At 39.3% G+C, this 26,740-nt stretch overlaps 1 protein-coding gene across 1 annotated transcript in view; it reads left to right on the top strand.

Moving 5' to 3' along the window:
* akap6 (A kinase (PRKA) anchor protein 6) overlaps positions 1-26,740 on the top strand; it is a 211,856-nt gene that overhangs the window by 96,657 nt on the left and 88,459 nt on the right. The window contains exons 14-15 of the mRNA XM_005728572.1: positions 11,811-11,941; positions 21,897-22,017. Coding sequence (XP_005728629.1) covers positions 11,811-11,941; positions 21,897-22,017 — 252 coding nt within the window. The remainder of the gene's footprint in view (positions 1-11,810; positions 11,942-21,896; positions 22,018-26,740) is intronic.

Here is a 26,740-nt window from a genome sequence, read left to right as displayed (position 1 = left end):
ATCTATAGAATTTCTGCTCTAATATCTAATATGTTGGAAAATCTTGAGTCTTTTTTTTTCTTTCGTCTTGCAATAAAAACAAGGGATGACATTTTGGAGCTTTGAGGTAGGAAGCTGTTTTGAGATGAAGATATTTGGCAGGCGGTGGAGCCGGGGGCAGGTGTTACAGCAGCTCCTATTAATACAGCTAATTAACATTAGTGAATATTCTAATTAACACGCAAACTAATTAGGAAATAATTAACCAACATAAAAAATCAGATCTTAATCAGAAAGAGTGTGAGATGAGTTCTAGGTGGCACGACAGAAACAAAAGACAGAGGTCTTGGTGGGGATTAAAGGTTGTACAGGTGTTGCAGTGGATCAGTGAGGTTCGCCATCTGTGATGCTCACTGAAAGCTGACAGATTTTTGTCACACGTGGGATTTTTTAACTAAAATTTTAAATGTAATAAAAATAAAAACTTTTACCTTTTTTGAAAATATAGATGACAACTCAGTGTTAAGCAAAGGCTTGCTAGTGAATATTCACTTAACCCCTTAAGATTTAAAGTGGTCTTAAGTTAATGCATGAATAAAATAAAACACAGATGATGTCATAACCATTCATAACAGAATTATAACAGACCAAGAAAAAAGTGGCAGAGAGACAATATTAGGATCTGCTGTTGGTTAAACACAAAAGCTAAGAAATGCTAAGGTTGTTTTTAATAACAAGCTACTAGTTATTAGCTAGTTTGAGCCTAACAGGTTAAAATCCTTTATGAAGCTGATGAACAGATAGGCTACTTCGGAATAGAGCTATGAAAATATTTAGCACCAAGAATGTCAGTGTTACCCAACCTTAAACACTTTCTTTTGACGGGGCATAGTTGTATGAGACGTGTAGCATGCTAGTTTTTCCTGCAATTCATTTTGGATTATTTTTGGAATTTGACATGTCTTTTGATGTCACTCGCTCTTCACACACTCACCAGCCACTTTGTTAGTCACATACTCTTGTCACTTGAGTTTATGCTCAATAGATTATATTATTTTTTTGCCAGCAATAGAACCATTAGCTTAAGAATTAGCTTTCATTAGCTTTCAGAATGCATGGTTGAAGCTGAAGGTTTGTTTAGTTGATTTCAGCCTCAGATGAAATCTTTAACAGAAACATCTGGACAGAACAGGCAGCCTGGAGAGAACACACACCAACACACATGCACTTCCCCTGCAGCTTTGTTTGGCAGATGTAGCCTGCTGTGGAGTCACATACCCAACTTTACTATTTTTTGCATTTATTTAGTAGACACAGCACTCATTTTCTGTATATTATTCATAGTGGCTTTTTATTTAGGAGACATTTTGATTCAGTTTACACAGAGTCAGGATGAATATTTTGATTATAAGTTGTACTTTATGAGCTGCAGCTCAATGTTCATAGATAATACAACTTCATTATCTGTATTACTGATTCTGATATTAGTAGTCTGAATGTATATATAGTTTATGTAGGTTCAAGACAAGTTATCCTAACATTTTCTATGTTTTAACAAACCTGCTGCCCCCCACTTGCTCATTATTCTTGTGGTCTGATAAACTAATGCTGTTAGCCGTTGCTGCTATGGACTGTGTGGCTTGATCGCTTATGAATGTGCATGTGTCCAAAGATGCTTCTGTTTGTGCATTAGATGTTTGTGTGTGTGTGTATGCAGGCCCTACCAGCTGGATGCAGTTGTCTCATATCCATTATTGATCCTGTATCATTACCCACTCCTTTGCTCTATCAAGACAAAAACACCCTGTTAGTGGAATATCTCACCTCAGATATTGACCTGCAACACACACACGCATACATGCAAGCTCCAAGAAATTATCATCGAGTGTGGATTTAAAGGACAGATCCATGAAATCTCATGGATTAAATTCCTCCTTTTTCCCACTTACCATTTATGTTTCATTTGACCTTTAGTGTTATTAGTATGTCATAACAAGAAGAATAAAGACAGTGACAGTTTACTGAAAACGATAAAGTCAGTTACAAAACTACACAAAGTAGCAACCGATGTGTGTTTAGTTTTCATCTAACCATGCACAAAAACTAAAATATCTTGCTACTGACCTTTTTTTTAGTCATATATAAAATCAAGCCCTCCAGCTAAAAGATAGAAAATATGTATTTAAGACACTTTAGGGTGGAATAACAACTTGCACAAATGACCCATAGAGTCATTTTCTTGTAGAGAATAGTGTCTGTAAAAATATAAAAAGTTTTCATCTGCCATGACACAATGTAACTGTGCTTTGGAAGTTTATTGACCACTCATAGTGCTTTTTGCAATGAGCCTCCTTCACCTATTCACACCAAAATTCATACAGCTTGTCTATTTCACACACTCAAACATTATGAGTAGTAAAATAATCATAGTCACCAGATCTCAATCTGGATGGACACAGTTAATCAGTCAATAGCTAATCAATCCGGAGAAACTGCATGATGCTATCATGTCAATATGGACCAAAATGTCCTAGGATGCTTTTGCACATTGCTTGCAAGAATAATTAGGGCTGTTCTGAGCTCAGTGCTAGGAAGGTGTATCTTATAAGTTGTCTGGGTAGTGTATCATCGTGTAAATAAAGCAACACGAAGAAGTCCTATCCTTTTTAAACAGCAAATGTGACCAGATCGTATCTCGTCGAATCAATCCTGAAGCTACTGAGACACAGAGGTTTTAAGCAAAGCAATTGACAGAGTCGTGGGGAAACGGTAAAACCTCATCGGCAGCTGAAAGACAGAAGGTGCACTGTGGGAAACTTGCTTTAAATTTGCTCTGTGCTTGCATGGTGACAAAACCTGCAGATTCTCAGAACAATGTTTCTGGGCACAGCTCCAGGCAACAATCAACATAGCTGCCAAAGAGCCAGAACTCATTCACATGACTTCTGGCATTAAGATGTTCCTGGCAGATTAAAGGAACAGTGCTGAGGTGACACTGCAGGCACTCCTGGACACTCAGCTGCACAAAACTTGCTCTTGTTTGTCACTGTTGGTTCACATGTGTCTAACAAAAGGTGAAAATGAGACAGATAATCTTGTCTGGAGTACAAATACAACACAAAATTTTGAAAGAGTGAACATTATTTACCTTTTTATCTCCATATTTCCCTGTATTTCTCTCATGCTAATGAAGTGTTATTCTGTGATGTGACTGATTAGTTGATTGATTTGTTTATTGATTTATTGTCTGATATTTATTTTTAATGAACCATGTGTAAGAGCAGACAGCATGTTGTGGATCCTGCAGTGTGTTTATATGCTGCTGTTGCTGCTCAGCTCTCAGTCCTAACACTGCTGTTTGATTGGCAGTTATAGCCCCAGGAAAACCCCAGGAGACACATCTAACACACTTCCAAACAGAAACATCTTTGGACACATGCACATTCATAAGGGATCAAGCCACAGTTCCACAGCAGCGAATCAACACACAATTGCCAGAAAACACACATGCATACATATATTTTTAAGACATGAAAACAACCCCCCCCACACACACACACACACATAAACACACTCACACAGCTAGTGCTGAGGTTTTCCGAGGATGCGGGATAAATTGGCCCTGACATGTAAACAAAAAGCCCTAAAATGACTTGATTCAGCACATCGAAGTGCAATACACACGCATCTACAACAGGCTGTGTGCATTTCTCTGTGTGTGTGTTTCAGAGGACAGTCTACGTATTCATCAAATGAGGCAGATTCTTATTGATTTGTGTGTCTATTAGCAGCGTTAACGACAGGACTGGAAACACTGGATTCAGCCTCTCCATTTGAAATCGCTCACAATATCTCATCAGCAATGATAGGAATAAAATAAATATTTGATTGTGTTTATATTTACTCCAGGTTTTATCTTTAAGAGCTGATAGCGTAGCAGCAGAAACAGATGAGGTTATCACAAATGCAGCAAACAAACCTCCACCGTATTTACTGTAGCTACAGACGCACACAATATAATAACAATGATAATAGTAGCAAGTCAGAGGAGCACCGCTGTTACAGTTCATTCTAAGAGGATGTGAATTTATTGATAAAATGTTATTGCAAGTCATCTGGAAACATATGTCTCAAACCCACAAATTTATCCTCATGGTGGCGCTAGAGGAGAAGCCCGTGGCTGATCCTTACCATGAATGTCAGTGCCTGCCTAGAGCCACGCCAGCAGCACTATTAAAAATGGAAGAGAGGTTATTTTTTGTGTAACTCTTTGTATCAGATATCACGTAACTGACACCACATAAATTCCAACATAGTCCATAATATCCCCATCAGGTGTTTTTTAATAGTCCTCCTTCATAAAATTCCCTTCATTCAGCATGTAACATTAGACAAGTTACGTTCGAGAGCATATTTCATTACGAGTACCACGGACAGTTCTTCACACATCGATGGGGCCTTGTTTTGCTTATTTTAAACTCCCGATTTTTATTCTTGGACTCGACTAGAATAGCTTTGCACAATTTTCAGTAACATATTATTCATATCCCCTCTGAAGGACAAAACATACAGAGCCAAGAGTAGAAAAAAACAGTTTGAAACAGAGCATTTGGCCTGAAACAAGAACTTTTGCTTTCTTCCCTTTAAGCCAGACAAAACAAAAGTTTGAACAGCATGTAGAAGGCAGTCTGAGATGACCATATGAGGATTTCCCTTCTCACTGACATAATACTGAGCTTTTTGCTTTAGAGCATACTGTAGCCTGAGCTTTTGGCCTATTGTACTTTGTACGCTACCCCATTATTTGAAACATTTTTACATAAGGCATCAGAAATATGAGGAAAAAACATAATAGATCCACTTTAAATAACGGTTTGGGTAAACTGAAGGTTTATGCAATCATTTGACCAATAATTATAATTATTAGAATAATGCTGCAGTTTTGATCAGTGGGTTGTGATAATGATAAGGTCGTGGTCTCCTTCATAGTTGAATGTTTAGGAAATCACCTTTTTTTCTGCATTTCTGCGTTCGGTAGCCTGAAAATGCACACTAGCTAGGCCGTTTACTCATTTCTGGCTGCATGGTAGATAAATAGGAGATGTTCATTGACATACATATATGCTTGCTTTTCTTTTGGTCCTTCTTGCAATAGGCAGTTAGGCAAAATGAGCAATGCACACATGCGCATGCAAAAACTAACAGATGGAGGCATGAGTCTAGTTTGAAGACAAATAATTTTTGACAGAAATCCTTGAAGATCCTTCAGACTGGGAAGCAGCCCAACTCATGACTGTGTGTGTGTGTGTGTGTGTGTGTGTGTGTCTTTAGTCACTGTGTCCTCAAGGTGGGCGTCCAGGAGAAATTGCTTCAGTGTACTTCAGTGTGTACACATACTGTACAAGTGTGTGTGCGTGTTTCATTATGGCTTTAGTCAGCTGTTATGGAAGTAATTTGCTTTTTCATACCTTAGCCTGTGTTGGCTCAGTTGTTGCCAACGTCAGAAAAAATGATTAAATAAATAACTGAGTGAGTATGTAGCTGCGGGACTGAATCAGTTAGTGACCTCCTTACTGACTGACTGACATTATGACCATGTAGCACTGACAAAAACATCACATTATCACTTCAAAGTTTTTGTCAGCAATGAACTTCTTTCAAAAGTTGTTTCCACAAAACACTAAATATATTTTATGATGTACTTCCCATGGCAGCAGCAGACTTTCCTTGGTGCTGGGCCATCTTCCTTGGCCAACTTATATAAAAGTTTCTTGTGTTACTGACAATAGCTTTACATGATTCAGAGTTCAGAATAATCTTTAATCTTATAGTGGGGATTGTTGGAGTTCCTCAGTTCATCTAATACAGGGATCTCCAGCCCCAGTGCATGAGAGCTACTCTCCTACAGCTAGATGCATCCCAACACAGCTGAATCAAATGGTTGAATTAAGTTTGGCAAAGGCTTGATAGCAAGCCAGTCATTTGATTCAGGTGTGTTGGAACAAGGATGCATCTTAAAGCTGAAGGAGAGCAGCTCTCGCGGACTGGAGTTGGAGACCTGTCATCTAAGGTCTAAAACAAACTGTTTTGCTCCCATCTTCCTTCCTTCCTTTAAACCAACGTTCTGTCAATATAAAACAGGTGTGAGCAGTAGTTGGATGGAGCTTCTGTGTCTGAGATGACTAAATACAGATCTCCACTCTCTTTGACATCATTAAGAGCCATGAGTCAGCTAAAAAGTCTGAAACTGAGTGTTTAGAGCAGTCTGAAATCTGAGCTGAAAGCTCATAGGGATTGCTTGCACAAAAATACCAATGTCATTTTTTGTTTGGATTTCTTATATATATACAAATGAAATTCCAACCATTTGGAAATCTGCTTTTGTTCTCCCTTTGCTTAAAGGTTGGGATACTTCAGTTGTGACTAATTACAAGTCCATCTCTAAATAATCTGCTTTTGTCAAAGTTCTGGAAACTCTTGTTAACGAAGAGCAGAAAAAGTTCCCCTTTGTAAAGGAGATTTTTAAATGATTTCCAGTCAGGCTTCTAGAAAAATTACAGTACAATTATAGCAGCCTTAAAAGTGATTGTTTCAATTTAATTGATTTGTTTCAAGCAGATAACAAGCAACATTGTGCATCCATTTTTATTGACCTAGCCATAGCATTTGACACAGTTAATACCAAGACTTGCCATCGAAGGGCTGTTAGAAAACGTTGGATGCTTTCAGAGTTATTCATCAATCAGGCCTCAGTGACTTCTAGCTTGCTTAATGTGATCAGTCCTCATTTTTATGCTGATGATATGATGATCTACTCCTCTTATAGCCAGGCTCTCTGTCAGCTCCAGTGCAGTATAGCATAGCCTGTGTGATTTAAAACTTAAAAATTCAAAATATAAACCCCTGAACCTCTCATGTATTATATACTTCAGGGCTCAGAGATTGAGTGAGCATCTCAATATAAGTACGTAGGAAAAACAATTGACGACTCACTCTCGTCTACACCTCGCATTCAGTTAAAAAATTGAAATTGAAACTTGGTGTTTACTTTCCTGTCTATCTGTTTCTGGCCAGAAAGACTTTTATGTCTCTGTTTGGTTATGGTGATGTGATTTATATACATGGGTCCCCAGAATGCTTACATATCCTGCATTCTGTTTATTCTGGAACGATGGGATTTATTACAAACTTTAAGACTTTTACTCACCCCTGTGCATTGTATGCTGAGCTTGAGTGGTCTGCTTTGTCATGTTGTAGATTCAGCTACTATGTATATTTATATGTAGATTTTTTATTTATAAGGCTATTTTTGGTTTGCTTCTTATATACTGACTTATATTAATCAGAAATTGTGGGAAATTGTTGTCCTGGGTTCCATGTTTCACCACTTTGTCTGTCCCAGAAGTTCAAATGGAATTTGGAAAAGGAGAATTCAAATTTCTCACTCCTAAATTAAAACTTAAGACACTTAATTAATGCTGCAGTTTGTGGGGGGAGACAGTGTGTGGGTGTGTGAGGACCCAGGTGCAGACACAGGCGAGGAGACCACAACTAACTTGAACAAAACGCGCGCCTTTTATGACGGCTGATAATCAGGTCAACAAAACAAGGCAGTAAGCACAGAGGCAAAACAAGACTGGAACCTACACTGGGAAAACTGAGGAAACAGACTTAACTATGATAACTAGGAAGACAATAACAAGGAGACCGCGATGACTATGAACAGGACTTTGTGCAGGAACATGAAGGAGCAATGAACTCATACATGAATAGGCAACATGACCATGACCTGCACAGAGTCCTGAAACCTGACATGACATGATGGGTGGAACAAGGACGACGGGACACTGAACACAGGAAGACAGAGGACTTTAATACATACATGAGGTGATATGGGGAAGTGGAGACATGTGAGGAAACAGCTGACTAGAACAAACCAAATGACACCACATTGGAAGTGAAACTAAAGCAATGAACAATGAACACCCTTCAAAGTAAAACAGGAACCCTAAATAAGACAAAAGTGACATGAGCTTGACAACATGAACTACACAGACAGGAGACATGACAGATAAGACTCACAAACCTCTAAGGAAGAATTAACACAGGGATGAGACACAAGGGGAGTCCAATAAACCATAAAATATAACTGGAAGTAGGTATGACAGAATGTAACTAGATAAGCTGAAAAGAAACTAGAATACAGATGAATAACAAAATATCATGAAACTTAGAAACACTGGGTCACATGACTCAGGACCATGACAATTAATTTAAGTTCATTTTAGATAATGTGAATGACTAGTTTTGCCTGAATGGCATCCAACTGTCACGGCGCAGCCTGAGTGTTGGTATGAGGACCCAAGTGCAGACAGGGAATAATAATGGATTGCATTTATACAGCGCTTTTCGGGACCCCTCAAAGCGCTTTACAATACCACTATTCATTCACTCTCACATTCACACACTGGTGAAGGCAAGCTGCAGTTGTAGCTACAGCTGCCCTTGGGCAGACTGATGGAGGCGAGGCTGCCATATCACGCCATCGGCCCCTCTGGCCATCACCAGTAAGCGGTAGGTGAAGTGTCTTGCCCAAGGACACAACGGCTGAGACTGTCCGAGCCGGGGCTCGAACCGGCAACCTTCCGATTACAAGACGAACACCCAACTTTTGAGCCACGATTGCCCTAAGGTACTAAGGTTAAACAAAAAGCGAGCCGTTTATTACGGCTGATACACAAGTAGAAAATAAAGCGAAAGGCGAACAGGGGCAAAAACGAAACTAAAACCTAAACAGGGAAAACTAAACTGGTAACTATGACAACAGGCGTGAACATGATTGTGAACAGGAACGTGTGAGAAACTATAACGAGGAAAATCATGAACATGAAACATGAACACGACCTGAGCAGAATCATGTAGTACATGGAACGGGAAAGAAAACAGTCAAAGGCTACGTCCACACGTACCCGGGTATTTTTGAAAACGCAGATTTTTCTATGCGTTTGCACCTTTCGTCCACACGTAAACGGCGTTTTTGGTCACTGAAAACTGAGATTTTTAAAAACTATTTTTGAAAACTCTGTTTTTGCATTTACTTGTGGACGAGAAAAACGGAGAAAATGCCTTTACGTGTGGACGGGTTTATTTTTTAAAACGAAAACGGAAAATCTCCGTTTTCAAAAATACCCATGTGGACGTAGCCAAAGACTGAATGAAAACACACAGAAGGGTAATGAGGGAAGTGGAAACACCTGGGGAGACATGGCTGACACAAATGAACATAATAAGTCCACAGGAGAAGAGCAAAACTAAGCACATTGAACATAGGACCACAAGACTTTCAAAATAAAACTGGAATCACGGAGAGATGTAGACATAATAACACCGACTACATGACACACACAGACAACAAATACATGACATATTGTCACTGAAGACAAGAAAAGACTTTTAAATCAGGAGTTATAGAAGAACTAGAAACTCAATTCAATCCTAAGTAACAATAGCAACCAAAGAACTTAACACATTCCACATATCAAAATACAAAATAAAACTCAAAATGCTGGGTTACAGACCCAACTCCTGACACCCAACATTGTATCAGTATATAAATGACAGAAAATTAGTAAAACCACAATTGTCCCCTTTCAATGTTAATTCATTTTTTTGGATTAGCTGTCCTGCCGTGGTTATTCTTTTGACCAAGGTCGCTTCTGCTTTGCTGTAAGTGCAGTAATTTACTTGATAAATGTGCAAAAAGCTTACATAAATGAGGCAATTTTTAAATGTAGTTCTTGGCTTGGCTTCAAAGTTATAGACTGAGGGAACATATTAGCACAGAAAAGAACAGTCTAACCAGCTAATGAACAACTTGACTGATTTACTGATTCACTGACCGACTAACTAGCCAGCAAACAGTCTGCAAACGCAACCAAGACAGAAATAGAGAGAAGTAATGAAGGAAAGTGGAGAGACATTTAGATAAACTCTGTTTTTTTTTCCTCCGAGAGGCTCCAGTTAGTTTCATTTCTATAACAGCAGCACATACACAAACAGAATATTCTCTCGTTCAAACACACCTCAACACAGACAGTGCTGTTGATTGTGTATTGCCGGTTTGTTTATTAGCTCGCTGATTGAGCAGCTCTGCCTTCTACAGATTGGATGACCTTTCCAGATCCTTCCGTCGAGTCTGCTAAGTAGATCGGACGGCGAACGCAACTCGACGCGACAACACTTTATTCAGATTGTTACTGAATGAGGAAAAAGCAGGCGGTCATATGTGTGTATGTGTGCACATTGGGCTGTTTGTACACACTCACTCTGCCTTCATTGGTTCAATTGAGGCCTCATCTCCATATAGTTTGTATGCAATTACATCTGAGCGGCGCTCTGAGTGCCTCTATATGATTGTGTCTGGATACCGAGTGCAACTAGCTGTGGTGTGTGTGTGTGTGTGTGTGTGTGAGAGAGAGAAGGATAATTTGTGAGAAAGAGCAGCGAATCATGCTCCATGTGTGAATATGTTTGTTTTTGTGTGTGAAGCAATTGATGGTCAATTTGTGCGCATGTGTGGCTTTATGGGAACATTTGTGCGAGCTTGATAGGAGTGTGTGTATGAGGGGTAATTTGTGCCAGAGAAAAGCAATTCGTATTAAATGTGTGCGTCAGGTTTTATGGGTGATCTGTGTTAGTGAAATGTTTGTGTGTATGTACATTTATATGCATACACATGTACGTGCCGTTTCATAGATGCGTATGTATGTTGTCAGCTGACGCGGAGGATAAGTATGGAGAGTGTTTCTAGTGGCTTGCTGAATGCTTGCAGGGCTTTAAAGGGCACGTCCGACAAACCGCGCCACGTTCGAATCTCCTTCATCTGCAATAAACAGCTAATCATACTCAGTGGAAGATGATCGCACTCAGACCGCCGACTTCATCATGCACACACGTTCTGTTCGCTTTCAAGAAGGCTCACTGTGTTACCTTGATTCTGGTCATCTTGGTCTTTATATAAGACAGGGTATTTGTACGTTGTAAGAAGCACTGAATTAAGTTCACCTTAGAATGTATTAAAAAGTCTTACGCTCGAGGGGTCTTTGCAGAAGTCCTAAACCAGAGAAAGGCAGGAATTTTTCATGGAAAACCTGCAATTCAGCAAACTGAGAACATGACATACATAGACATAGTGTTAATTTGTAACATTACAGATTATTTGACATTAGACTGTTTACCAGCATAGGGTCTACTTTTATTTATTTTTAAATTCTATGGATGGTTTTATTCATTTATTTATCTAATCGACTAAAACATAAAACATAAATTTCCGTGTGGCATTAAAAGTCTTCATTTTACAGTGCAGAAACCTATTAACAGTGTATTGGACGACATCTTAAGGGAATTTTATAATAACTATAAAACAACATCATCTCAAGATTCAGCAGTAGTGCAAAAATATTCTTTAAAAACCCTTTCATTTCAGCGTTAAATGTCACAAATTATTCTCTCAAAACAGTTAAAAACATCTCAAAAGAAGCTGCTAATCAAACCTGTAAGTTGCATTTTTCATTGCAAAGAGGTATTTTAGTTTCTTTTCTTGCATTAATATTCTTATATTGATTGTTATGAAGCCCTTTGAACTATCATCAGCATCCACAGCATATCGTGGAAACAGCATATCAGTCCTCATTGGTTATAGCAAGGTACAACTAACAAACATAACAGAGAATATGTTGATGTGAACGCAATCTCAGAATGAACCAAAGAAGTGTAAGAAATAATTCAGTCTGGGTAATATATACCCCTGTGTTCTGCTTTGTTTTCTCCAGGCGGAGCAGACCACCAGTCAGTGCGAAGCCCAGCGAATGGCCTTAGAGCAGATGGCTATCAAACTAAGCAGCCTGCAGTACCCCTCACCCACCAACAGAAGGCGCTGCAATCACCTGGCCAGGAACAACAGGTAACTGCACAACAGGAAACAACAGAATAAGTGATCAGTAATTTTCTGTTAGCTTCCATAATTGCTTTACAGTGCTCCATCCATCCATCCATCCATCCATTTTCATCCGCTTTGTCCGGGGCCGGGTCGCGGGGGCAGCAGCCTAAGCACTTTTGTTCACAGCACAGTGCTCTATTTTGTAAAACAAATGCATGTCTACTATGGGAGGACATGTTAAAACTTCCCCACATCCCTCATGTACACACACATTCGTGTAGTGCTAATTATGACGCATACACTCAGAATCAAATTGGTAGAGTATTCATTGACCTCCTGGGCTACAGTTCATCCACCACTAGGCTACCGTATTTTTCGGACTATGAAGTGCAATATTAATCAACAGGTCTATTTTCATACATAAGACGCATTAAGCGAAACAAAACATGACTGAAAGCCTTGAGTTTGAAATCCGCTTCGTAAGCATGTCTCTTAATAGGTGCCATTCTGGGGTCCTTATACACACAGAGTAATATTATGTTGAAGCACAGTAACTCCGCGAGGCTCCTGACTACAGTAGCCGTAATGCTCCGACAATCCATCATGCGGTGCAGTTTCGTGGCTTACCAAAGTCGTACTAACACATTTTCACAGATTTTTGAGCGCCGTGTACCACATAAAATCGGTTCGAGGTCAGTAAGCACAACCAGAATTAATACATAAGGTGCACCGGATTATAATGCGCACTGTCAATTTTTGTGAAAATTAAAGGATTTTAAGTGCGCCTTATACTCCAAAAAATACGGTAATTTAGCAAACTGGTTAACAAACCTCAAACCTGCTGCATGACTAGGCTGAGGATCTTCATTCTTGGGGTTATGAGAATCAGACGGTCTCTCTATATAGAATTTAAAAGTTATCAAGCCAGGATAACAACAGCTCCCTACTTTAGAGGTGATCCCTGAGATTTTAAGAGAAGTCACAGGGATCAATGCAAGTACTACAGAACCGTAAGACACTAAGCCACCACTTTAAACCATCAGTTTAATGTGTTAATTTAGTGTAATATAGGCTCGAGCTTATCCCAACTAGGACCAAATGTGCACTACACCCTGGACAGGACACCACCAATTCTGTGAACAGTGAATATAAAGTTTTTGCATGTAAAACTTTATATTCAGCCATGTATTTTGAAAATTACCCCAAGCTTCTGTGTCCATTACTTAAAAAATATATCCTATAGGAGACACATGATTCTTTTCATACACCCTGTAGAAATTCTATGCACTCATAAAACTGAATTTCCCTCCTATGGTCAATTGAGGGACAAAGCCTGTGAGCCCAGAAGTGCCAACCATTGTTCAAACTTTCTGTTTGTGATGTGCAGCCAATTAGAAGAAAAGTGGCTCAAAGGGAACAGGAAGTGAGCTAAAACAATGAACTAAGGCCCAATAGGAGACAAACGAGGACTTCTTTCTTGCTGCTCCTGTGTATTCCAAGAATAAAATCCAGGGAGCTGTAAATCATCATAACAGGTCCACTTTAAAGTCCTTTGTTCTGACTTTTAGAAGTTCCACCATTTCATTGGGCCTGTTAAACAAGGTGTTCGAGTTTGTGTGTTGAACGTGCAGAGGACAGAAGCTGCAGAGCGTAATGGAGTGCAAAATAATAAGAGTGAAAACTAGCAGGTCAGTGTTGTCTGTTGTGATAGAAGAGACACAGGCAAACATAACAGACAACACACACATGCAGCTAAATGCAGTCACACACACACACACACAGAGCGTGAGCGTTAACAGCAGTAATCTGGTGTGGCCAGGCTCGGCTCGGCGAGCACCGTGTTTGGTCACGCTGCCTGTCGGCGTTTCATCCCCGGCTTTGAGGAGCTTCTCGCTGCAGTTATCACTCACACACAGGGCGCACACACACACACACACACAAAAAGAAAATGACAACATACACTGAGTAGTGTGTATGCAAATAAAAAAACTGAGGCTTAAATTACTCCCTTTGAGTCTGTAGCATGTTGTGTTCTGCAGACTTTGCGGGTGTTGTCAGTGTGACTTCACGGTGGCTTCCGCGAAGCGTGCGGTGCGTGCGTTGTCTGTGCAAGTGCCACATATACGAATCAAACCCACTGTAGTGCCACTGGACTGTCTTCTACTTGAATTAAATAACAGTTGTTACATGCGCAAGTTGTTTGTGTGCAAAGAGTGAAAACCCACAGCACAAATGTAAATGAAAGCCTCATCTTGTTTGTGTTTTTCAGCCCTCTGAGGCTGCGGCGTAATATTTCAGTAATTTACATTGAATGTGTCGGGCTCTAATTGGTTATTCATATGTTAGCTGTTGCCTTTCACATTTACATTTGGGTATGTGTGAGCGTGTGTGTGCGTGTCTGTCTGTCCAGTGCAGTGGTGTGTGTGATGCGTTTTGTATTAATTGGATGTTACATGTTTTTCTTTGTGAGTTTCATTCTGTTGAGATTTCTGGTTTTGGTTCAGTTGTGAAGAAAATGAAGGTCAGACGGAATTATTCACTAATCTCAAGCAAAATATCTCAATTCTAAATTATTAGCAGAATGAAAGTTAGTAAGGGTGGAAGATATAGATTTTTTGTAGTAACTAAAGTAACTAAAAGTCAATTTTTATTTTTCATATTTCTTATTGTTATGTTCAAAATAATCTAAATGCTTATATAGGAAAGATGAGGCATGTCCAAGCTTCTAACCAATCAGGACATGAAACCTTTCAGAGCAGAAATATATATATATATATACATACATCAAAGTCATACTTTTAATACCAATAAGTACTTTGGTTTCACTTGTTACCTTATTTAACATATTTATATCTTAAAAAGTCCAACATGAATACACGAAGGACTAACATTAGAATTGAAAGCAAATGCATGTTTAACTGAATGACTGAGTGACTTGACTTTGCAGGAATTAATGACTTTGTGATAAAAGAGAAACAGAGAGAGGAATTAGACTTTGTAAATATATGGATGAATGAACTTAATGTAAGAATGAGAAGGACCCTACACAGGTCTGAATCCAGAACCCTCTGACTGTGAGGCAACAGTGATCCCACCTTAAAACTCTGTTATCCAGTTCTACTTTAACCACAGACTTTTGATGGCTGTCTACAACCATTTGGTAGCTGAAGATGGCATTTTAGATCTTTTTCAGGACTAATCATTGTTTCTGTTCAGTTTTTACTATTTGAAACGGTTTTGTTTTATTTCAGTTTTTATTAGCTTCAGTGTTATTTTTAATCATTTGAATTGTTAACGTAATGGAGGGCATACTGTATGTCAGAGGCAAGATTTAGGAAAATCAGTACTGCTATTAAACTGAAATGAGTTGACTCACAGTCTCAATAAACTCGTCCATCAATGCCTCGTCAGGCAAACAGGACTAAGAACATTTCATCTATAGTTTTATTTTATTTAGTTTTCCAAGTTGACGAAATCATTTCAGTTTGTTTATTTTAGTTAACTTAAATTGTTTTTTCACATTTAGTTTTATTTTTTTTAGTTTAGTTTTAGGGAACTTTCCTATTGTACGACGTGTTAGTCAGTGTTTTTAGTCCACAAAAGTCTAAATAAATTAAACTTGTGCACCACGCTCTTTTCCAAGATTAATAAAATAATAAATTAGTGAGTGAATGACTGATTAAGCACCCGGGTTTTGTTTGTGGACAACTTGATTTGAATGTTTCCGTAGGATGAACCCGTTAGCATGGATGAATGAAGAAGTGTGTGAATATCAGCACGGGCCTCTGCGCTGCTCTTCATCGACAGTTCGATTTTAATGTCTCTGTAGGATGAATCCATTAGACTGGGCGAGTGCCAGTGAATCACCTCATAAATCCAGCAGAGTCTCTGACTGAAAGGTGACGGCTGCCAATATGACTCATTCAACCTTTCATTCTATCGCTTCATCCTCCTCTCTTGTCATCCTTTCTTCCTTCACTCCATCGCTCTCTGCGTTCCTCCTCACCCTCTGTTCCTGCTCTTTCCCAGTTGCTCTTCCTTGACCTCTGCTTTGTGTCCTCTTTCTTGGCCTTCTGCTATCTCTTCGTTTCTCTTCATGTTTTTCTCCTGCTCACCTTGCTTTATTTTGCATCCTTTCTCTCAGTGTAACTACTTTGTTGCCTTCCTCTATGCACCACTCCCATCCTCTTCTTTACTTTTATTTATTTAGAATATCTGTCTTCTCATCTTATTGTTACCTTCTCCAGTTTCCTCTTTCTCCATTCCTCTCCTCTTCCTCGTTCTCTCTCTGAGAGCCTTGCCTTCCCTCCTCTTGCCTTATGTCCCTTGCTCTCTTCTTTCTGCTGTATGGAGGATGATGAATTAGAGACAGCAGTTACAGCCGCTATCGGCGTTGCAGCAGCAGGCGGCAGGGAGAGAGAGAAAGGGAAGTAGAAAGTGAAGTATGATAACAAATCTGTCCATTTAAGCCTGAAAGACACCGAGAGTGTTTTAGTTAGCAACAAGGTATCTATCCTGAATCCTGTTTAAAATACAATACTAGTTAAAGAACTTCTCAAAATAATGACACCACAGATCATTAAAATATATATATATATATATATATACATACATAAAAGAGTAAATCAGTAAGAAAGTATTTAAAAATGAAAGATTCCAATATATTTTTTAGGACCCTCATGAAGACATTTTAAGTTTCAGTTGGGTGGACTATCACCTGCTATTTTACACCAATAATCAATAGCAAGGTGTCTCAACAGTGCCTCACGGCCAGATATCGGAGCATTTAGCTGTATATCACCATATAGTTTTATTCAAACAGCTGTGTACAAAATACCAGAAAGGAAAGACAGAAACTCAGAACTTGAAATTTTTACAGGGTTAGTAAACCCTGTAAAATAGAGGACACTAGCTATGTTACAGCAGTTATTTTGAAAAGCATGTATTTCACATCACTCACATAAAACTCAACACTGACTGAAGGACATACGGAAGGAATCTGGAGCTGTGAGGCAAAGAAGTACAGAACTTCAACATCTATCATAGCATCACACAGGAAAATTAACTTGTCCATCTGGTTGTCACAGTGCAGGGGTGTCCAACTCCCGGCCTCAAGGGCCGGTGCCCTACAGGTTTTAGATATCGCCCTGGGTCAGCACACCTCAATCAAATGATCAGTTCATTACCAGGCCTCTGGAGAACTTCAAGACACGTTGAGGAGGTCATTTAGCCATTTAAATCAGCTGTGTTGGATCAAGGACACATCTAAAACCTGCAGGACACCGGGACTCGAGGCCTGGAGTTGGACACTCCTGTCATATTCCCTTCATTGCAGATTGAAGCTGGGCCCAACAAATTCCTTTGCTTAGTGTCTGTGTGCCATTCTCTGTTGTGTTTGGGTAGAAAATAGAAAATACAGACGTATAGGATGTGTAGAGGTCAGTGTTACACTGAAACACATGGCATTTAACTACTTAATCTCATCAGATGCACATTTATTTCATTATTGAAAAATGTCTGGATAGCTAGTGTAGATATCAGTATGTTTTTCCTTGTAGGTTTGCACACTTTCTATCCACATTATTTTTTTATATCCAGTGTTGACTGGAATTATGTTGAGGTAGAAATGAATAATAGATCCTTATAATTCAAATTTCCTCAGGTGACTGAATGTCAGAAAGGCTCTCTATAATACTCTTGTGCTCTCCGTAAGCGCAGTGTGACAGAAAACGAACTTGACACTTCAAACACTCCGTAACCATCCCGGTGTTGAACGCAGCCCCACAGTGGCGCCTCGTCGATCCTTCCTTTCCGATTTGTCTGTTTTCTCGTCTTCCACCCCCCGTGAGATACTGTTTTACAAAGCATTTAGTTAACATTAGTGTGAGAACAAGACGGAAATGGAGGAGAGGAGGGGAGGTGGAAAAACGACAAGAGAAAACAATCTGTACGAGTGTTGTATCTGCTTCATCTGTCTTAGTCAGTAAAGGGCCGCTCTGCTCAGCGCATAATGAGGAACACCGCCTCTGGGGGAAGGAAGCAGCGTTTGCTTGCTTTGCTTTTTTCTCCTCGGTTTAGCTTTTATTTCACGGAGAATCACTTTCAGTGGAGGACAGGAGGTGTGAGGAAAGGATAGGATGAAAATAACAGAAGATCAAGGTGGGGGGAGTTAGGAGGAACAGGTGGAAAAATGTTGGCAAATCTTGTTTTATTTCTCTGTAGCCGTGAGCAGGAAAAGGGAGTTATGAAAAAAGCCGCAGAAGATGAAGAAAACAATTTTTAGAAAGTAAAAACAGAAAATGGGGACAAGTTCGAAATTGTGATGGATATAAAAACCACAGAATAAACTAAGGTCATTTCTGAAAAGTGGGGAACAGGATAAGAACAGAAAGCTTTGGGAACAAGTTTGTGCAAAATAACACAAAATTATTACATGCAAAACTCTCAGTCATGAGGAAAGGTTAAAGTGGTTATTAATCATAAGTATTCTTGAGATGACAGAAGCAATTAACATGATAAATATTTCAGAAAATGCCATAGTTACAAGTTCTTTATGTGTGGGAGCAGAAGTAAACTTTTCCAAGATGCAGGAAGTATAATTTTATTAAGGTTTTGAAAACACATGACCAATAACCACGTGATGCTAACTTGTCCTCCAGTTTGTACATGTGAACATCATGGTGACAGTGTAGCATCAAATGAATAATGCCCAGTCATGCAGGCCTAGAGACTGGTCTGAAACCATATGGCCGGTCTTGAAGGAACAACGAGTATTCTCTGACTGTTTGCGAGTGGTTGCTGGAGTTTGATGCCACACACTGTGAAAATGATTGCTAATGCCCCAGTCACGTAAGGTTGGTTAGTGATCCCCTGGCAAGAACCTGTCCCTGTTTAGGGAAAAAATCTGTATCGCCCAACCAGTTGGAAAAAACTCCCTGTGTTTGGTTGCAAGCATATTGCTGTGGTAGTAGTTTAAATAGAAGTGATGGCCTTGTCTACAGACACTGTTCAGGTACTCTACGACCTGTAGTCAAACAGGTGTCCCAGTCAGGAATTGCCACCTCGCCCCCAACTCCAGTATTCAGGTCAATGATGATTTCAAAATTCGCAGAAGTTATGAAGAGGGAACCTATCCTAAATCCATTTTTTGTGCCAAGCTGTAAATATACATTTAAGGTTGTAAAGTTGGGCATTTTAATATGAAATTGTCACTTCAAACCATTTGAGGCTGGGCCCCAAAAGTGAGTAGAACTGCAGTTTTGTATGCATGTAGCATTGGCTTCATTTTTCAGCTTCAGAGGTTGCCCCTTGATTAAGACTCACTTATTGGCTCTATATTGCAAAACAACAGATGTAAAAATATGTACGTGTATATAATTTCCTCAGGGATTAATAAAGTATTCTGATTCAGGCCCATAAATGCATGCATTCATTCCAAAGATATTAATAGTTTGAATTTTGTAGCTTGTAGGAGACAATGGGAAAGAGTTTTTGTTCTATTTGTTGTTTTTTTCATAATTTCATTCATAGTTTACTCTCCCTACTTTGATGGAACATCAAATTGTAGTGTGTTTCCTTTTTTTAGTGATGAATATGTATGCGGCTTTCTGGGTAACTGTGATTTTCAGTAAGTGTGTGTTTGTGTATTTGAGTGATTTTCATGTGTGTGCTTCAGAGAGCACCTCTTAATGTGTGGTCGCCTTGCCTGGCATGTGTGTGTGCTTGTGTGCGAGTCACTGTGGAAATACTGTGGGTCTGACAGAGCTGTCAAACTGTCGTCGTCAGCGACCGGAGAATTCCAAACAATTTCACCGCTAATGTTGAGAAACATGTTGGCGATCCCCGCCGAGACCGAAAGCCAGTGAATATATAAATAATAAACACACACGCACCTTAACAAAACGGCTGACAGTAATGCGCGTGTTTGAGCAATCGGCCCCTGTTCCAGCAGCATAAATATTTGATGTGATCCTGTGTTGGGAAGGGGGAGGTGAGAGGATGAGTTAGGAAGGGGAAGAGGGAGGTGATAGTGGGAGGAGTGAGCTGAAAAAGGGGAGGGAGAACTAGAGAGTAAGGAAAGGAACGATGTTAAGAGAAAAAAAGGGAGGTAGAAAGATTTAGAGAAAGTGCTAGGAAACAAGAAAAGGAGGAGGAAACAGGAAAAAGAGAGGTGGAGGAGAAATTCTGGGCAAGAGGAGGATGTGGGAGGCAAAGCCATGACATTGAGAGGTCGGAAAAATGAGGTGAAATGGAGAGAGGTGGGGGTGAAATCTGGGATAAGGAGAATGGGGAAGGGAGTGGGAAGAAGCAGCAAGAAGTGGGGGGATGACAGAAGACGTGAGGGTGTAAGACTATTTATCGTACTACACTTTCAGTTCAGTTAAATTCAGTTTTATTTATGTAGCGTCTAGGCGCCTCGAGGCATTGTATATTGTAAGCTAAAGACCCTACAATATTAACCACGTCTGAATACAGTTTTACAAAATTAAAATTTAAACAGCCTGGGTGCTGATTGTATAAACTGTCATGAACACAATATCTAAATATCTTTCTAAGACACCCATACAGTTGCTGAAGATGTCAGCAGGAGCATGGATGTTTTTTTTTCTGAATCATCACAAAGTTTTAAACATAAACTTTGCCATTTGGTTCGACCAAAATGTGTATCCAGGATGTCTCTCTTCTCAGTAGCTATTTAATAATATACCTGTGAGTGGAAACAAACACATAGTGGGTTTTTTGTGTTAACTTAAAATGTTTAAGGCAACTTAAACATTTTGACATTACTGCTCATGGAATTTATAAGTTTTAAAAAGGTCCACATGTCCAGGCCTATTTTAAGTTTGCCACTGAACATCTAAAGGATTCAGAGAGGGCTTGGGAGAAAGTGTTGTCGTCAGATGAAAACAAAATCAAGCTCTTTGGCTCTTTGGAGGAAGAGAATTCCTGAGTGTGACCCAAAGAACATCATCCCTACAGTCGAGCACAGAGGTGGAAACATTATGCTTTGGGGTTGGTTTTCTGCTAAGGGTACAGGGCGACTTCCCCGCTTTGAGGGGCCAGTGTATCGTAAAGTCTTGAATGAGAACCGCCTATCCTCAGCCTCACTGAAGATCGGTTGTGGATGGGTCTTCCTGCATGACAGTAACCCAAAACATACTGCCAAACCAACAAAGGAGTGGCAAAAGAAGACGCATATTAAGGTCATGCAGTGGCCTACCCAGTCTAGAGACCTCAATCCTTCAGATAATCTGTGGAGAAGCTGAAGCTTCAAGTTGCTAGGTGGCAGTCAAGAACCAAAAAGTATTTAGAGGGTTTCTTTAAAGAGGAGAGGACCAAAGCCCTCCTGACATGTGTGCAAACCTGGAGACCAACAACAGTTTCTCCAACAAGTCATGTTTTGCTTGGTAATCAAATACTTATTTACTCCGTGACATACAAATCAATCTATAACTTATATGTCATGTGTTTTTTTCTGAATTTTAGTTTGATAATTTGTCTCTCTCCATTAATATGAAACTAGCAAGTTGGTAAAGGACATTTAACCAAATATTAATGGGAGTGTATATATACGTATTTCTGACCGTGTTGGATTTGAGTTCAAAATAAATTCAACTTGTGAACCAACTCTATAACATCCCAAATTTACCATGACATTCAAGCACATGATTTATAAATTTATGACCACAACTGTAAAATGTGATGAAATACTCCCTGGAACAGCATTTTAGTTTTGCTTTTTGACACTTTTTTCTTTTTGCCTTCTGTTGTCTTTTTCTGTAGAGCAAACTTTATCTGTCAGTCAGTTTTTAGACATGTGTTTTATCAATATAACAAGATCCACGTTTCCCTTTGCCGGAGGACAAAAAAATATTACAATAATAAAAGAAATAATAAAATGGACAAGATGAATCATAGCAAAACAAACATTTAATTATAACAGTTTAACTCTTTCTTCTCTCTCACTTCCTTTTGTCAGTCTGCAGGAGTTTGAGGCTGAATACCAGGAGCTGTGGGATTGGCTGATGGACATGGACGCCATGGTAACAGACAGTCATCAGCTGATGCTGTCAGAAGAGCAGAGACATCACCTCTTCAAGGTAAATAGTGTTACTTTCACCAACTCACAGTACATGTGAATAGACATGACACTTCTGCATCCAGTGCGACTGATGCTTCTTCCAAATATCCAGCCTGTGGGCGCTGGGCCATGAAGGAAAACTGTGCATTGAGATGAAATGTACCATGGTTGTTTCTGTGTATCAAACTACTGCCATGATGCTTCCCTTTACATTACAGTGTCCATAATAGTGTAACTAGGGGTAATCCTTTCAGAGAACTCATTGAAGTCTGCACCTTCTGTGGACTCTTTTGAGGTCTGCAACAATTGATATTCTTTATTTGATATTCTTAAGCAGACTTAATGTGCACATAAAACCTGCAAGTCTGGACTTTTCAGTTTGCATCGGAGGGACATGGCAACAAGTGTGTGACTTACTCTTCATAATCTGGTTGGAAAAAACAAGTAATCAAGTTACTGTCTGCCCTCACAGTGTACACATTTGTACCCAATTGATGCGTGATTGTGCTAGCAATGTAGTGTAAGTTATCAGTGTTAAACTGAACATGTGCCCTGTTGGAATAGAGTAGCCTTGTGCATTTTAAATCATTGTCAGCAAGAACTTAGTGATATAACAAAAAAACAGACATACTTAGAGATGAAGGCTATTGGTCAAAAAAAAAACAGCCTAAGAAGTAGGCTGCAGGCAGTGTTGGTCAAGTTACTTGAAAAAAGTAATCAGTAACTAATTACTGATTACTTCCCCAAAAAGTAATCCCGTTACTTTACTGATTACTTATTTTCAAAAGTAATTAATTATTTAGTTACTTAGTTACTTTTTAAAAACACGATTTACAACCTGAATAGGTGATGAAGTGATAGATCTCTCAGCCCAATTCTACTTTTTCTACATAATCCATCATACAAAATGTAATCAAATGGAAAAGTCTCTTTTTTTAACTTGTTTTATTAGTTTTAATCTTTTAACTTTATGCATCAAGCAAAAATAAAATTATATGCAACATTCTCTGACTTGAAAAAATTTGTTTAACATTTAAACCTATTTTCTGCACATTCCAGCACATAAAATAAAATAGGTTTTTGTGTTTACACTCAGTCTTTCAAATAGATGCAAGTAAAACACAGCAGAAAATAAATAAAGTCAAAGACTCAGCGGTCCTGTTGCTCTATTTTCACCTGTAAAGCAGGAATGGGGTAGGCGGAGGTTTACCCTGGTGCAGGTGTGCCGCGGTCAGTTGAAGAATCCGCGAGTTTCTCTGTGAGTTTCCCATTACGTCGTTGCGCACTCGGAGCTTGCTCGGAAGTTTAGGGTTTTTTTTCGCTGTAAAAAGAAGTTTTCTTCCCACGCACAACGGACGCTAATGTTTTTGTCACTTTTTATGGAATGAAACTCAAAGTAAGGTCAGTACTTCCACGCTTTAAACGCTGCACGCTCATACTCTCTCCCACAATCGATATGTGATCCATTGTTGATCTGCACACAGTTGTTGTCACCAACGGCGCACTCGCTTACGTCACTGTCGTGAGACATTCTCGCAAAAAATCAGGGTTTTAGTAACGCAGTAACGCAGCGTTACTACGGGAAAGTAACGGCAATCTAATTACCGTTTTTGCAACAGTTACTTGTAACGCGTTACTGCCCATCTCTGGCTGCAGGCATATACTGAAACATCAGTGCAGCTTCCAGGTCTGAAAAGCCAATGTACAAGTGCTTGGACTCTTTCATATGGCCGCAGGGTTGACTTCTCTGGTTCTAGAAGGAACTCTAATCGTATAGATGTCTATGGTCCTTCAGAGTCTTTGTTTAAGACCTCAGTAAACTAGAGTCTTTCAAGTTTTTCTGAATGCAACATGATGTTCAGTTTGTAAATGATGGTCCCATTAGTGTCAGAAAGGAGGATGAGTTAGGATGAGTTCACAAAACCTGATCTCACTAACTAATAGGCTGAGGCTACAGTTGCTACATCAATCTCAACAGCCAGTATGTTCATTTTAAGCTGATGCATTCAGCGATGTGCAAAGATTTTGTACAGTTTTTTATAGTATGATAAGATAGCTCACAACTGGCACAGCACGGTCCTATTATGACACTCTTGGATGCCTCAGTTTGGAGTCACTTTCTCATCTAGTTCAGCACACTCTGTGCTATAGATGTGACACGGAGGCACACAGCAAACTTCTAATAAGAGAAAAAGAATAAAAAATTAGACATAGTAAAGAATAAAAAATGAAATTCCCAAATATGCGATGAATAAGTAAAGTATTTCAAATTGTTTTGTATAATAAAAAACAGGAGGTGATGGAGATAAGGCACTATTGCAACTTTACCTGGCAAGAAAGACTTCACATGTTTCCAAACATTCACAAAGGGCCCATCGGCTGCTCTGCTTCCATCATGGAGGAGCAGCACTGACTTCAGTCTCAATATAAAAAGAAAACATGTAACTGTGTAGAAAATATAAGTATTTGAGGCAAATAATGCCCGCCCACTTTGGCTGGCTTCCTCTTTCCTGCCCTAATCCTCCCTCCACCTCAGATCTCCTTTTTCTAGCCAGGCACACACACAAACATACACCCGTCTTCATCCTCACCAAAGAGAATAGGATTACAAGGCATAGCCTCCCTCATAACCATATCATAGAGAAGGGTGTGTGTGACAGAGAGAGAGAGAGATTGTGTGTTTGTGTAATGACATCACTGCCACCAGATGAGTAACACAGAAGAACAGGATGTGTTACGATTAGAGATTTCTGAATTGCGCTCTTCTGTCCTTTAAATGCTTACAAACACACACAGGCGCGCGCACGCACACGAAAAGGGGAATCGAATAAAAATATACTTGTTCCTAAACTGTGTAACAGTTTAAAAAGTATAAGTAAGTCATATTTTGAGAGACAGTAAATGAAATAATGAGGTATGTGTGAGCTGGTGCCATGTGTGTACAATTCAGATTCACTCAATTGGCAGATGTTCATGAATCAATGTGTTAATTTCACTAGTGTCAGGTTGGAAATATTAAAAACGGTTGGGTGGATTAAAAATCGAGGCAAAAACTTTAGGTGGGTTTTTCCAAGGAGTGGAACCTTGTGGACCTAAATCCACTCCCAGTTCCAGTTTAATGCACTTCACAGTCTTTCCTGGGCTAGGCTCTACATTATCAGGCTTGACTAAATTTTTAACTTCACAGTCTCAGCTGTACAATATTCATGTCACAGTGCTCGTAGTGATTAATTATTTCATTTTAGTTCTCAGTTGGAGGTTAGGGGTATTTCTAACGGCAGTAATATTTCTCATTTGTGAAATACTGCCTATTGTCAAAAGAGCTTCTGTCACTGTGAGCTGCAACTAAATAAAGTATTGAAATGGATCTAAACTGGCTTATTTTATTTACAAACCACAGTAAACAAAAACCCCGGCTTATTCTGGCTAGATGCTAAATATTTGATCAGAGGGATTGGTGCAAAAAATACACTAAAAATAGGTACATGATAGTTCACATTGGACATAAAAGACCAATAACCAAAACAAAGCAGTGTTACTGGTGCTGGACATTTTAACATTTTGGAGTTAACGTGTGTGTCAACCATGCAACTGTACGCATGTATATTCATTAATGGTAATAGATAAACTGCGTGCACATACTCTGTTTTTGGAGATCAAACTGCTGACATCTCTTTCTCTTCTTACCCACAAGGCACTGCTGCGAACCAGCAGACATGTAACTTTGTGTTGTTTTCCACTCTTTTTCCCATCCTTCAAACGTCTGTGTGCGTGCGTGCAGACATGACTTATTTAGTGGCCGATGAGACTCACCTGGCCTGCAAATTATTGATAAGTGTAAAGATGAACCTAATTTCTCCATAGGAGTTGCACTTAAATATTCATCTCCATATGAATATTCATGGCAGCGATGATGCGTGCATGAATATTGGATGACTCTGGAATCGCTGGGCATTCTCTTCTTCTCCTTTCTCCCTCGTTCTTTCTTTTGTCTTTCTCTCTTTTTTTTCTTTTTTTTTGATGTGTCAACTCTACCGCTAAAATATTGATGCGGAGCTCAACAGCGTCTCCTCGCCCGGTCCAAGGTCGCTTTCTTATACTGTTTCTCTCCCTCTCCACCGCTGAGACTTACGGAGACAGGTCTACAGGCCTGTATACTGTAAGCTGCTCATATAGGGCTTTTGTATCTTATATAGGTTGTTGTGCTGTGTTCAAACTGTAAAAATACCATGACAGTGAATCCACTGCATTCATGTAGCAGTTATAAAATGCGCTTGTGCCCCAACAACTTTGTATCCTTGTATTTTCCTTGTATATTTATGGCTGTAGATAGCACTGTCTTTCATTTACCTGAATTTCTGCATTTAAACAAAGCATTTTCTCATTAAAGTGTTCAATTAAAATCATTACTGGTGTAATCAAACCCCTACCGAAGGGATTAGTCATTCATCTGAGTAATAGATGGGCATTAATGGCAAAAATTTCGGTGTTTTCTGCTTTCCAACCTGGGGATTTGTTGCTTATGACTGTTTTATAGTACTCTGATTTGCTGTCTTTGGGTGCTGAAATACTGATCAAATAAATAAATGATGAATTGAAAAGAAACAGAGAATGATAAAGGCAATTTGAAAATATTAATTAACTGCAACTTTCTAAATATTGTTACGTTCCCCTGAGGGGTCTAGGCGGGGAGGGGGAAGTAACAAAAGTGACCGGGTCAGAAAAAGGAGTCAGGGAGGCAA

This window comes from Pundamilia nyererei, unplaced genomic scaffold (genome assembly GCF_000239375.1).
Source record: "Pundamilia nyererei isolate P.nyererei 1_Seehausen unplaced genomic scaffold, PunNye1.0 scaffold00029, whole genome shotgun sequence".
NCBI classification, from domain to species: domain Eukaryota; kingdom Metazoa; phylum Chordata; class Actinopteri; order Cichliformes; family Cichlidae; genus Pundamilia; species Pundamilia nyererei.
The sequence above is the reverse complement of the archived record's forward strand: the minus strand, read 5'-3'. Positions and strand labels throughout refer to the sequence as shown.